The sequence below is a fragment of the Sinocyclocheilus anshuiensis genome, unplaced genomic scaffold (assembly GCF_001515605.1).
Source record: "Sinocyclocheilus anshuiensis isolate Anshui unplaced genomic scaffold, SAMN03320099.WGS_v1.1 scaffold1096, whole genome shotgun sequence".
NCBI classification, from domain to species: domain Eukaryota; kingdom Metazoa; phylum Chordata; class Actinopteri; order Cypriniformes; family Cyprinidae; genus Sinocyclocheilus; species Sinocyclocheilus anshuiensis.
Window position 1 is genome coordinate 887,742 of NW_015548251.1, and position 14,292 is coordinate 902,033.

At 36.9% G+C, this 14,292-nt stretch overlaps 1 protein-coding gene across 1 annotated transcript in view; it reads right to left on the reverse strand.

Moving 5' to 3' along the window:
* LOC107655307 (gephyrin-like) overlaps positions 1-14,292 on the reverse strand; it is a 48,738-nt gene that overhangs the window by 1,566 nt on the left and 32,880 nt on the right. The window contains exons 9-20 of the mRNA XM_016442765.1: positions 10,592-10,684; positions 9,790-9,845; positions 8,442-8,561; positions 7,839-7,897; positions 7,000-7,153; positions 6,777-6,898; positions 5,432-5,519; positions 4,905-4,978; positions 3,960-4,024; positions 3,392-3,493; positions 1,509-1,612; positions 110-206 (exon numbers count right to left, since the gene is read on the reverse strand). Of these exons, the coding sequence (XP_016298251.1) occupies positions 110-206; positions 1,509-1,612; positions 3,392-3,493; positions 3,960-4,024; positions 4,905-4,978; positions 5,432-5,519; positions 6,777-6,898; positions 7,000-7,153; positions 7,839-7,897; positions 8,442-8,561; positions 9,790-9,845; positions 10,592-10,684 (1,134 nt within the window). The remainder of the gene's footprint in view (positions 1-109; positions 207-1,508; positions 1,613-3,391; positions 3,494-3,959; positions 4,025-4,904; positions 4,979-5,431; positions 5,520-6,776; positions 6,899-6,999; positions 7,154-7,838; positions 7,898-8,441; positions 8,562-9,789; positions 9,846-10,591; positions 10,685-14,292) is intronic.

Here is a 14,292-nt window from a genome sequence, read left to right on the forward strand (position 1 = left end):
GATTTTAGCAAATGGCTGCAATATAACAAAGAGTGAAAAATTGAAGGGGGTCTGAATACTTTCCGTACCCACTGTATATATATATATATATATAACTAATTATGTATACCTGTGCTCTGTGCCCAGGGAAGTGGTTCCTGGTGGTGCCATGTCAGTATACAGCGATGATATTCTGGACGTGGATCCAACTTTACATCACAGGACAGCTGCCAAGAAAAGGACACATACTGATGTTATCGCAGCAGTACAGAAACACAGTGCAAGTCACAAGAACCCAGTGGACGAAGTACACTGTTCAAGTACTGGGATAAAAGTACAGATACATTAATAAAACATTACTCCAATAAAAGTATACTCCTTTTTAATTTTACTTGAGCACAAGTACAAAAGTATTTGTTTTTAAATGTACTTAAGTATTAAAAGTACTGATTGATAAATGTTTATTCTGCTATGTTATGCACTCCATCCTACATCCTATATGCAGACCCTTAATATGTACTGATCTGTAAGTAAGAAAAAGTTTTGGTAAGTTTCAGAACCAAAACGTGTCATACAGCATCAAACATGAAATATATCAATGCATCAATTTGGGATACTAAATTCAAATGTGCAAACAAGCAGAAATAAAATACACCCTATAGTATATTTAACAATAGGAAAAAACAAAATGTGTGTAAATGTCTATTGACAAATAGAGAAAAACGCTATTTTGAGAGAGAAAAAAATGCTAAGCAAACATACTAGTTTAAATATCATTTGAAACTGCTACGGCAGCAGGGAAGATTTATTTGCGATATTTCAATGTTATTGCATTATCTTAAGCTGCATATGTTTCATTTTTACCTAAAACCTACACCGTTCAGATGGTGATATATGACATATTGTATTCACATTTTATACAACCATTTCATACAGCAGGTTTAAACAGCTCACCATTTTACAGCAGATGTAGTTCACAAACAACTGATGATCGTGGCCAAAACATTATTTTATCAAATATGATTTTTTAACAATAATGAATCCTAAAATTTGGCATTAGTAACTTCAATTTCAAGCTATCAGTTGTGCACACACTGAAGCTCAAAGGATCTCCTGCTTCTTGGCTTATTTTAACCAGGAAGGTCCCATTGAGAAACGCTATCTCTTCTACCAGAGAGTCCTGACTCACTCTGACTGGATCACTGAATCGAATTGACTCAAGAACAGCTGGGATCGGAATCGGATCAGTCCAATTCGTGAATGAATTGTCCAGTGCGATGTGTGGACTGATTCAACAGGTTCATTGAAATGAATCAGCTCGTTCGAGAATCTGGCATTGCTATCACGTCTCAGAGCGTATAACGATTTCTACAATTCATATTAACAAGGAACAATACGTCTTTATGAAATGTAATTCTTTGGAAAGGTTTCCCAAAATATTAGAAAAAGTAAGGATATTTAAATTGACTTAAGTACAGTATTGAAGTATCCACCAATGCAAGAACATGAGCTTTAGTGGCCATGCTCACCCTGGCTTTGATGATGGTGGGTCGTGGGTCCAGGATCCCTTGCATCTTTCTTAATGCAGGGATGACAAAGAGGTTACAGGTTACAACAGCTGACACTGGGTTACCTGAGAGAGAAAGAAGAGACGACTGTTGAGGTGAAGACTTTGGCTTATGATTTCGGGTCAGGGGTGGAGGTCTGGGGCAGAATCTCTCTGAACTCTGGATCATCTGTAGTGGATAGGTATTAGGTTTGTTTTCTGATAAAGCACCACTGATGTCTTTAAAGCAACAGTTCACCTCCAAAATGCAAATTCTGTCACCATTTATTCACCCTCGTTTTGTTGCAAACCTTTCTGAACTTGTGTTTCAGAGAACACAAAAGGAGATGTTTAGCAGAATGTTTCTGCATACTATTCAAGTATACAGTGATCAGTGGCCATCAAGCTCCAGAAACAACTGAACACCATAAAAGTAACACAAAAAGTTGTCTAAAATCAAGCAATAGCTTTGTGAAGGAAACTGACATTTATTTAAATTATTCACTGAAAATCTTCCACAGATCTCAGCCTCATTCTTGTACACTACTGTTCAAAAGTTTAGCCTCTGTAAGAACAGTAAAAAACGTAATATTATATTAAAAAAATGACTGCAATTTAAAATAACTGTTTTATCTTCATTCATTTTAAAATGTAATTTATTAATGGAACTGAAAAGCTGCATTTTCAGCAGCCATTACTCCAGTCTTCAGTGTCACATGATCCTTCAGAAATCATTCTAAAATGCTGATTTGCTGCTCAAGTAACATTTCTTATTATAATTTTGAAAATAGTTGTGCTGCATAATACTTTTTTGTGGAAATCGTTATACATTTCTTTTAAGGTTTCTTTGATGAATAGAAAGTTCAAAAGAGCCACATTTATTAAAAATAGATCTTTTGTAACCTTAAAAATGTCTTTACGGCCACTTTTGTTCAATTTAATGCGTCCTATTAATTTCTTTCTTTCTGTATACCTATATCATTAAATTAAAAATAGCAGCATTAACATTTTGCTCAGCTTCTTCTTTTGTGTTCTATGGAAAAAGGAAAGTCATACAAGGTTTGTAACAACATGATGGTGATTAAATGATGACAAAATTGAGTCAACTGCCCCTTTAAGGAGTATTTTTGATGTCAGAGTTCAGTTTGTCTGGTTGGTGTGAAATCTGCACTGACACTGATGATGCAAATATACATTTGTGTAAATGTACATTTCGAAGCCTAATAATACTAGGAATGGAATTGAACTCTGGTTCATACCAAAGCAATCAAATAAAGTGTGAAATCAAGCCAATACTCTCTGATAAGACAAATGTGTACCAACTACTGAAACCAGTTAAGGAAGAAGAGTGTATCAAGTGCAGAGGTGCCCTCCACCACATCAACATGAAGGGAAGAAGGGCATTGAAAGCAAAAGGAGGACAGAACTACATCAAATAGCCGTTTCAAAACATTAAGCCACATCACAGTACACAAAACGGAAAGGGCTTTGGGAAGGTTGCAACAGAACTAATAGCTACAAGGAGTGCCACGAACGCAAAAAAAAAAAAAAAAGCAAAAACACAAGGCTTCTCTCAGAAAACAGAACAGAAAGTGTCACATTGGAAAATCAGAACAAAAATATTATTCCTATGTTTCATTTAATTGTGTTTTGGAGGTTGTTACTGTAGATTAGAAAAGGCCTTTTCGGGTTTTCATCTTGTAATGTCTAATAATTATAACATGCTGGTCCCAAATGAGCCCAAGTGCACTAAAAAGAGATTTCGTGTTTTGGTAATTAGGGTTTCGTGTCAAAATTTCAAGTCCATTTCCGTTTTCTGAGCTTGGGCTGAAGACAGGGCTTATTTCCTGAATTAAGAGCACCTACTTCCTTGTGGGGGAGGAGGCACAGGCAGTCTGCTGGCCTCGCTGTCACTCAGGGGCACAGCCTCCAGAAGAGTCGCCCCTGTGTCTCTGTAGGTGAAATTACCTTTGAAGGGGAATATAGAAATCGCCACTGTCACCACTGCCTCGACCACCTGGTTTCTGAAGGCACAAGGTGGGAGTACAGTTGGCTTGGGGTGGGGGCAAGCCTGGGAAAGCTGATCGGACCGGTGGGCAAGCAGGGAGATGCAGGTTTGCAGAAAGGTACACAGGTGGGCAACCGTGGGCTGATTAAATTTTATGGAGAAGGGACCATTTAGTTTGTAGATGATACTATATAGATATGTGAGTTTATGTAAATAGTTAGAATAAGAGAAGTTGTTCTACTGTAAGTAGTACAATACATAGAGTACGTGGGAGAAAGAGGAAACTCAAGTCACCTGGGTTTGTGTGTGTATGTGTTTTCATTTGAGTAAATTTTAAACAGTTCCAACTCGGAGACACTTTTCCTGTCAAACTTCTCCATTTGTTTACATACACACTTAGTATGTCACATACACAGCGTATTATACCTGGAAGGGCGAAGATCAGCTTTCTGGTACCGTCAATGTCTAAGGTGGCAAACGTAGTAGGCAAACTGAAATAGAAATAGAATAAAGCATCAATATTCTACATCCCAGGCAATGTTCCCTTTAAGCTGCGCGCAGGTATGGCCGCGCACTTCTTACATTGCGACCGCGCAAAAGAATAATATGCCGCGCACAGGACACATGCAAAAAACGGAGTTGGGAAAGCCATTTGATTGAATTCTAATAAATGCAAAATAATTGCAATACTCGGGCAAACCACTATAGAGTTGGTGTCACTATAGAGTTAGAACCGGTGAACAGGTGAAAGCTGAAATGCAATAAAATATAAACATTAGATGAAATGTTGTACTAAAATGACTAAAACGAAAACTGAAATAAAAGTACTAAAAATGACTTATACAAAAACTGAAGTAAAAATTAAATAAAGCTAAATGCAGATTTAAACTGAGAAAGCACATAACAAAATTACTCAAAATAAAAAAATGAAAACTGAAAATATAAAAATAAAAGCTAAGTCAAAATATTCATAAATACTATAATAGGAAATAAGTAATACTAAAAGAACACTGAAACAATAATATTTAGCTCTTTTTCTGTCTTTATTGCTTTGTCTTAGTTGAATTAGACGCCTATGTTCATAAACCATCTGATGCATATTGCAAACAAAAAAAATGATTGGTACTTCGCAACTTTTGGGAGTCAGGATGCACAGGTTCTTATCAATATTTTGGTGTTGCCAACATTTTTTAGGTCATGGCATTAAATCCTTGAAAGTGTTTTATGGCAGTTAGTTCATTAAATAAAAAAAGAAAAAAAGCAAGATTTCCTCAATCCAACAACCAAACGCCTCCCCTCACGTCAGTGCTGCCCCATCCAGACTTTACGGAAATCTGTCTCTGCATGATTAAGACTGATTCTCTCACTTACCCCGGCTTCATAAACACTCGGCCAAAGTGGATTTGGGCATGGAGGTCTATATCCAGAACTTGCTTCAGGTAGTCCTGAAAAAAAAAAAAAAACAAGACTTTTGCATGAGTGTTTACATTTCTCCTCTTATGTAGGACAACACATCTATCCGCGCCTGGTAAAGTGAAACATCGGGTAATTAAAGAGCTTTAATTAATAGGGCGGAAAATCAAGAGCAAGAAGCAGTCAGTGGACTGCTGCCTGGGCAAAGACCCAAAATAAAAGGTCAGATTAACAAATGCTGCTTTGTGACAAGAAACAAGCAGATACACTAGATGGCACTAAAACATACGGTGACCTGTGGCATAAGCTCTTAAAAGAGTTCTGCTCTGAGATCTCACGGCCTCTGAGTAAACCGATGGAATCCTCTTCTTGACATGAAGCAGATTTATCTGTGAGGCCACATTCCTGTAGTGAGAAGCTTGGACATTTCAAGCATGTGACCTTTCTTTAGGTTACAGCTCTTCCAGACAACCCCATCAACTGACCTTCTCACCCATGGACACGCCCCCAGAGGTGATGATGACGTCAGCACGACTAATGCCCTCGTGCAGGGCGTTCAGCAGGTCGTCTGGGCTGCAGGGGGTTAGAAAACATGATCATGCCAAATGACTTGGAATTTTTTTAATCTTTGCAAAATCCATTTCTAGCATATTGGTGAAGTAAAACGTGTAAAATGTTTGCTTATTCTATCACTATTAATGCAAATATAATGTAACCAGTAACCTGAATTTCATATTTTTATTCATCATGGACACGTTCAATTGATTAAAAGTAAAAGCTTTTACATTCTTACAAAAGATTACTATTTCAAAAAAATGCTGTTCTTTTAAAACTTCTACTCATCCCGAGGGGGAAAAAAAAAACATGTACAGCATCACAGTTTCCACAAAATTCCACAAAACAAATCAGAATATTATAATGATTTCTGAGGGATCATGTGACACTGACACTAAGCCATCACAGGAATAAATACATTTTAAAATATATTAAAACAGAAAATTGTTATTTTAAATTACAATAATATTTCACAATATTACTGTTTTTACTGTATTTATTATCAAATAAATGCAGCTTTGGTGAACGTAAGAGATATCTTAAAAAAAAAGTAAAAAAAAATAAAAACCAACCTCAAACTTCTGAACATTATATTATATTATATTATGATTTAATAATATAATTATAATTATTAAATTATATAAATATTTCTAAATACAATATTTATACTAAATGTATTAAGTACTTTACTCAAAATTTCATATCCACAAAATGAGGACAGCACAAAAAAAGCATTAATGACTTCAAGAAAAATATTATAGTTCATTCAGATGAATGCAGACAATCATTTACAACAATATATAGGTGCATCTCAATAAATTAGAATGTCATGGAAAAGTTCATTTATTTCAAGACTTAAACTACTTCAGTCTGTGTGCATTGAATTTATTTAATACACGAGTTTCACAATTTGAGTTGAATTACTGAAATAAATGAATTTTTCCACGACATTCTAATTTATTGAGATGCACCTGTAACTGACTTATCACTGCTTTTAATTACTTATCACTGACTTATCATTGTTAACCTATTTTATACATGCTCCTTATACATATTATACATCTATACATCCCTAAAGTATATGTATACACATATAAATAAAGACGGAAAAATTCTTCCGAGCACTGCAGAAACTGCTGTCTTTCAGTAAATTCTGCTGAGGCGCTGTATGATCCTGTATCGATTCTAATATATGAGCTGGAGTTTCCGAGGAGTGCTGAGGTTGGAAAGGTTTAGACATGTGCAGTGAGTGGGAGGTGAGGAAGGGATGCTGACTTGTCTCCGACGATGCCGAGGTTGATGGTGGGATAGCCGTGTTCCTGAATGGTGGCCAACAGTGTGGATCGGTTACTGTCCCTGATCTTGCCTGGGTGAAGGTCATCTTCAGGGTTTAACAACTGCATACATAAGCATACATAAATTTACACATACATTTAAAAATGTTTTAAATTACCATGGGCAAAAGAAAGTAACAAAGCGACACACAGAAATGTCCTACCTCATTGCCAGTGGACATGACTGCTACAACTGGGAATTTCTGCACCTCCACCTCTGTGACTCCAACAGTGGCCAGGAGGCCGATCTCAGATGCACCCATGTGAGTGCCCTTAGCCAGCACACACTCTCCACGCTTGATATCATGTCCTATAGGCCTGTGTGTGACAGAAACAAGAAAAAGTTTAACATCAGCTTTTATAACACCAGTTTTTATAACTCAAAACAAGGGAGACTGATTAATTCCTCATGAAAAAGATGAAATGTGGAATAATGCCTATTCACATCACTGAGCATCAAAACATGATACACGTACATAAACTTTTTTTTAAAGAAATTAATACTTTTATTTAGCAAGGATGCATTAAACTGAATACAAGTGTCAGTATAAACACTGAAATTCCACAAAAATATTAAACAGCACAACTGTTTTCAAAATTGATAATAATAAGAAATATTTCTTAAGCATCAAATCAGCATCTTAGAATGATTTCTGAAGGATCATGTGACACTGAAAATTCAGATTTGCCATCACAGAAATAAATTACATTTTAAAATATATTAAAACAGAAAACTGTTATTTTAAATTGTAATAATATTTCGCAATACTAGTTTTTACTATATTTTTGGTAAGATAAAAGCAGTCTTGGTGAGCATAAGAGACTTCCTTCAAAAACATCCAAAAATCTTTTTTCAAAGAAAATTCTGCATCAAACATGGACGCCAGTACGTTTGATGAAAATGGACTTGTACGAATGGATATACAGTAAAGATAAAAAATATTTGGTCAGTTATAAAAAGTCTCTGGCATTTTTTGAGGAAATAAACCTCAGTCCCACTCACCTGATATCCTGTCCTGGACGAGCCTGAACCAGGATCCTCACCTCCAGCTCCTCTGTACCCTGTAATTCATAACCAGCCAGATTGAGACATGCACACACATGAATGACATTGGACTTTCATTTATATGAGAAGTCGCTAGACAATGTTTACTATGTGTTTGTGTGGTGTGTTTCTTGCTTTATCCATATTAAATTAAGATAATACAAAACATACTATCGCAATTTCCTAAAAAAGTACTGCTGTATAATTTATAGTAATTATGCATTCATAAATTCCTTGTGTTGTTCTCTATATTTTAAATATATTTGGTTGTTTTTCTTTTTAATTGTCTTATACTTTTAACTATGCATGTTTCTGCACTTATGCACTTTTGGGACCAAATACACGAAAATTGTCCCCTTAAGCTAGCTAAAACTAACAAAATTGGGTGCATCCTCAAAGGTAGAAATTATTTATGAAACATACTTTGTTGTTTTAGGAATATAGTTCACTTCAAGTTAGTTAAAGTTATTTATTAGAAATTTGAGTTGTTGTTTTTTTACATATATTAATTTAAATAGTTAAAAATAGTTGGGATTGCGGTTGAGAATGTGATATACTTACGTCTTCAGACTCTCGTAGCAGTTCTGTGTCTTCTACTTGCACTACGGCGTCTGCACCACACGGGATAGGAGCACCTGTCGTCACCCTCATCACTTGGCCTGGCATAACTGTGAGAATGGGCTACAGACAGAAAAAGATCTTTAACCACTGTATCAGAAAACATCCATGTGCACATCTTTGGTGTGAAAGCACAACTACACTAATGCTGCATCCTTCTGGAACTGGGTTCAATTGTTACTTTTCCCACAAAATGACACCTACATACATATACATTGTTATTTGTACCAGAGTCATATGGCATTATGCATATGTATTTTGGATGCATAAGATGACGCCGACGGTGATGGCTGCCTCCGTGGCGTGCTCCACAGTTGTTTTTATGTTTTTGTTAGTTTGTCCTGTCTTTAGTTATATCCCTGCAATCAGTTTCACCAGAGACGAATTGCTGGACATTCGGCAGTACACACCACCCGATATTTCACCAGTTTTCGATTATTCTGATGTTTTGCTGGACATTGTAGTCGGGGGAGCAGCGGCGCTGTTCAGACGCTTCAGGACGCGCAGATGGGGGAAGCGAGCCGGCGCGCTCGTGAAGCTCAGGCAGCGCGGATTCAGGATGCAGTTGCCTAGCATCCATCTGGCGAACCTCCGCTCTCTACCCAACAAAACGGACGAACTCCTTCTGTTCTTCCAGACAAATAAGGATTTTTCAAACTCTGCCGCTCTGTGTTTCACGGAAACCTGGCTGAAAGACGCCATTCCGGACAGCGCGTTGTGTCTCCCGGGCTTTCAGCTGTTTAGAGTGGATCGCGACGCAGAATCAACGGGGAAATCACGTGGCGGCGGGACATGCTTTTACATCAATGAGAGGTGGTGTACAGATGTAACTGTGTTAAAGAAGATGTGCTGTTCAGATCTAGAAGTGCTCTTCATTAACTGTAAGCCTTTCTACTCGCCGCGGGAGTTTGATTCTGATTCTGATTCTGATTCTGATTAGCTGAGAAAGCAACGGAATGACCCATGACTCGAATGCAAACACACTCTCCAGACAGAGCACTGTATGGACGTCAGTCTTGAGCACTGGAGTGCTGCACACAGCCCACGGGGATCTCCCCCTCTTTCTCTCTCTGTGTGTGTGTGTGTGATGCACTCATTACACACGCTCACTGAGTCTGAGTTTTCTTGCCATCTGAGCACACAAGCCTCCTGCAGACACAAGGTGCCAGTGCAAAAGCAGGCATTTCCCGTGTATGTGTGAGGGAGAGAGACTATGTTCGTGTCAAGTTTTCAAGGCACAACAGTACAAGAAGACTAGTTTAACTATCTAGTTTCTGTTCGTGTAACACACCTGCTCCCCAGCCTGAGACTCTCCAATGATGAAGCGGTCACCAGGGCCATCAGCCGCTGAAAAACAGTAAAAAGAGTAACTCAGTGAGTCATTTTCAAAGGGTTTATAGTTTTGGTGAAAGAGATTGTAACGATTAAAGTTAAAAACAAGACTGTTATATATCTATTACGCACATTACAAGAAATTAATATGGATAAAATGGAAATAATCATAAGTTCTGATGATTATTTCCTTTTTTTTTTTAAATATGTAAAAAAGAATGAATACTTTATTCAGCAAAGTCACCTTAAATTGATCAAATGTTGCAGTAAAACATTTATATTATTACTAATGATTTATATTTTAAATAAATGCTGTTTGAACTTTCTATCCATGAAAAATCCTGAAGAAAATGTATCATGTTTTGCACCAAAAATATTAAGCAGCACAACTGTTTTCAACTATAAATGTTGCTTGATCACCAAATCAGCATATTAGAATGATTTTTTAAGGATCATGTGACACTGAAGACTGGAGCTGAAAATTCAGATTTGCCATTACAGGAATTAAACTATTATAATTCAATTATACTTTATGTTAAAACTTTTACTTGATGTTAAAACTTGACATTTGTTGGGGCAGTGTTAACTAGCCTTAAGACTTGTATACAAAAACTTTGATGTGCAAATGCATGTTTATGGGCAGGTTATGTTGTTTTATTATTAGTTATGTGATTGTTCTGCTCTTACACGCCAATATTTTGGTGTTCATGTGGTAAACGAGACCATGTGGAGTGAGTAATTTTGCAGTAATGGGTATTCACCTCGAACAGCATAGCCATCTTTAACTGATGCAGGGAAAGGTGGCAGGTTGTCTTTGGCGTAAACGTCCTGAGCCAGAACTCGTCCCATTCCATCTACAAACACAGATAAAGGACAGAAAAAAGCTGTGATGCGCCCAATCATGAATACAATAAAAATGTAAACAAGTTAACATCTGTGTAAAAGTCAAACAGGGGAAATGTGCCAAGATCAGAGGCCAGAAAACGCTATATGAGAAAGCAAATGAACACATGCAGTCATACAACATTAAAAGAGGGATGTAAGAATGTGAGGGAGGAGATGAATATGTGCATTGTCTTAACTAATAAAATATGACAAATAATGTATATAACATATATTATACAATCGAAAGCTATGAACTGGCAATTAAATATTTCGTGTTATATGTTTAACTAACAAGCCTGCTAACCTTGCATACAAGTCACTACACATTGGTGCAAATTAATACACCATTATCTAGCTAGCACTGAAACAAAAAGATAACCTATAACAGTGAAATTCTGATGCTCTTAAACAGTGAAATAACATCCCTATTCCTTAAAAATTTGAAAAAAATAAAAATAAAAATACACTTCTTATAAAGCTCTTATAATCTATAATCTGCAGTCTGGAGTGGTCTATTGGCGCTTTTCCACTGCGTGGTACGACTCGGCTCGGTACGGCTCAGTACGGCACGGTTCGGCTGGCATATATGTATACTTATGTATGGTTAAAGCTACTAACTTTGCATACACGCAAGTTACTACACATTGGTGCAAGTTACTACAAAATTATTATTTTATAATGTGTAGCTAGTACTGCTACGAAAAGACCACCCATAAAAGGTATTGTGATTTTGATCTCGATGAATATCTTTGATTATCTATACTTGCTTTCAGATGAAGCGGCATTTACTACACAGAGCTGTAGTTCACTGACAAGCTACAAAAAAATTGCGATTTTGTGTAGCTTGTCAGTGAACTACGGCTCTGTGTAGTAAATGCCGCTCAATCTGAAAGCAAGTGCTGGAGATTTACTACCAATCGCCAGAAGCGGCTTTATTGATGCGCATGAAAATCGCATTCGATTTTTTGCACAGCCCTAATTTATACTATGAAGAACATACATCAGTGGTTGAGTTTCCTACATTTCAGACTTTCATATGAAAGCACAGGAATTTGCACATAGCCTAAATAAAGGAAAGGTGGAAAGGTGGATGAGAGTGTGCCCTGAAACACAGATGTGCCATTTCCTCTGAGCACCAAACACACAGTGTAACATGTATACACACTTTCACTCACGCACAAAGCCTGAGATCTCTTGGGGGAGCAACAAGCGCCCTCCCACACATGAAAAGAAGAAGAGAAAAGAGAGATGACAGACAGAAAGAGAGAGAAAGAGGGGAAGGAATAAAGAATAAGGGAGAGCCAGAAGGAAAGCGAGAGAGCGAGAATATAGAGAGATGGAAAAAGAAAAGAACGAGAGAGTGCAAAGGTGCTCTTGTAGAGATAAAGCACACGAATGAGAGAGGGAGAACGCGCTGATGCTAATGAGGCCTCTCCTCGGTTGGAGTATAATATACTTATTTCTCTAAAACAGCACATCTGACGAGGCTCTAAATATAGCGCGTGTCTGGATTGGGAGATCAAACAGATGGGTACGGTGTTATCTACACACAGAGATGAGTACACAAGCGTGAATCACAGAGCGCTGACAACCCAGTCACCGTGAAACTGCAACGATTCCCTGCAGCTACAATACAACAAGCCCAGATCTACTCAACACAGCCGAGCACAGGCCTGTAAAGAGACCACATGTAAGCCTGAAGTCCATACCAAACGCTGTCATCTGAAATGAATGCAAAAACAATGCTCCTAAAACTGATTCTAAAGGGTGATCTAGCACTCAGTTCATTTTATATGTACAAAATCAAAGGAAAATAATTGTTTATAATACTAACCAGTTCGGTCATGACACCTAATAAATCTTATATTAGATCATGATATAAAAATGTAAAAAAAAAAACTGTCTCTGTCTCTGGTTGAGATGTGCAACCGTAACAAAAACAAACACACACACACAAAAGAAGGGTTCTCTAAAGTGCTTGGCGTAATGGACAGCAGTATTGAGGATGGTGATTCATTGCTATACAAAATACAAATTGTACATGTAAATATTGATAATTCAGAAATGAAAGAAATTTAAATAGTCTAAGCAGGGAAGCAAACCCAAAAATAGTCAAATGTAACACTCTGAAAGAGTGAAAACATTTCCCTAACCCTTTCAAAATGTGAAAAAGGCATTTTTTTTAAAGCTTTTTTTTATAATCTATCCTTTAAAACTAGAACAAAAAACTAATAATAATAAATAGCTTTTTCTAAGCATTTTGTCTCTTTAAAATCACCCTAAACAATTCTAATCAAATCAGCCATCATATTAGCCAATCATATAGTACTGTTCAACAGTTTGGGGTCATGAACCATCTAATCATCAAAAAGTCCTGAAAAAATGTATCAGTTTCCACAAAAATATTAAGCAGCAAAACAGTCTACAATGCTGATAATAAGAAATGTTTCTTTAGCAGCAAATCAGGATATTAGAATGATTTCTGAAGGATCATGTGACACTGCAGCCTGATGTAATGGCTGCAGAAATTTCAGCTTCACCAGCATAGGACTAAATTACTTATCAAAATATATTTAAAATAAAAATATGGTTTAATTTAAATGGTTTTCACTGTATTATTGATTAAATAAATTTAGCCTTGATGAGCATAAGATACTTCTATCAAAAACTTTTAAACAGTAGTGTATGTAGACATAAATTTACAGCAATATCTGCAAACGGTTTTCGGTAATTTATAATTGGTGCATCGGAAACTCTTACTTGTACATCAACATCCAGCAGAACAGACAGTTCCACCTCAGCATACTCTAATGGCCAATCTTCTCCAAGGCCGAGACCATTTATATATTTTAAATTCATTTTATTAACCGAGGTGACAGAGAGAGGTTTTAAAACAGACAGCCGCTCATAACTTACACCCATCTTGTTATATGAACAACACATTTCAAAAATTTATGAGCGACATTTCATGGTTGGGTGAGGATATTTCCTCTATTTACGCTGATCTGGACCTGCCCTCCTTGTGCTCGAGCTGAGCTGAAAATCCATCACTTTTAATCTGTCAGGAAACAGTGAAGCTCTACACAGTCACTGATAGATTAAAGGCACAATGTTTGAGGTGCTGGTGGGTTTTGTGAAAAGAGGTGATGTCGGAAAAGCTTTTGTATTGAATGTTTGCTTTAAGTTGAGGTTTTTTGTTGGTTTTTGTAGGCAAGCACACTGCCATCTCTAACCGCTGTGTCATGCATCACGATTGATGAGTTCACAGGCTTCCATAGCATCAGTCGTGGGCAAATGATCTGGAACGCAAAATGACAACACAAAACTCTTCCAAACTAGGCCATTCTCCATGGATAAACCAAACAGACACAGCCAAACATGGAACATGATCCTGTTCTCTGACTATTAATGACAACCATAACATGTTCAAATCAGTGGAACAAGCTAAAGGAAAACAAAAGACTCCAAGGAATCACTTGTCTCTGATAAGCTGAATCCCAATTCGACATACTATCCATAATAGTTTGTCACATTAATATACATATATTTTTTTTTTTTTTTTTTTTTTTTTAATAAA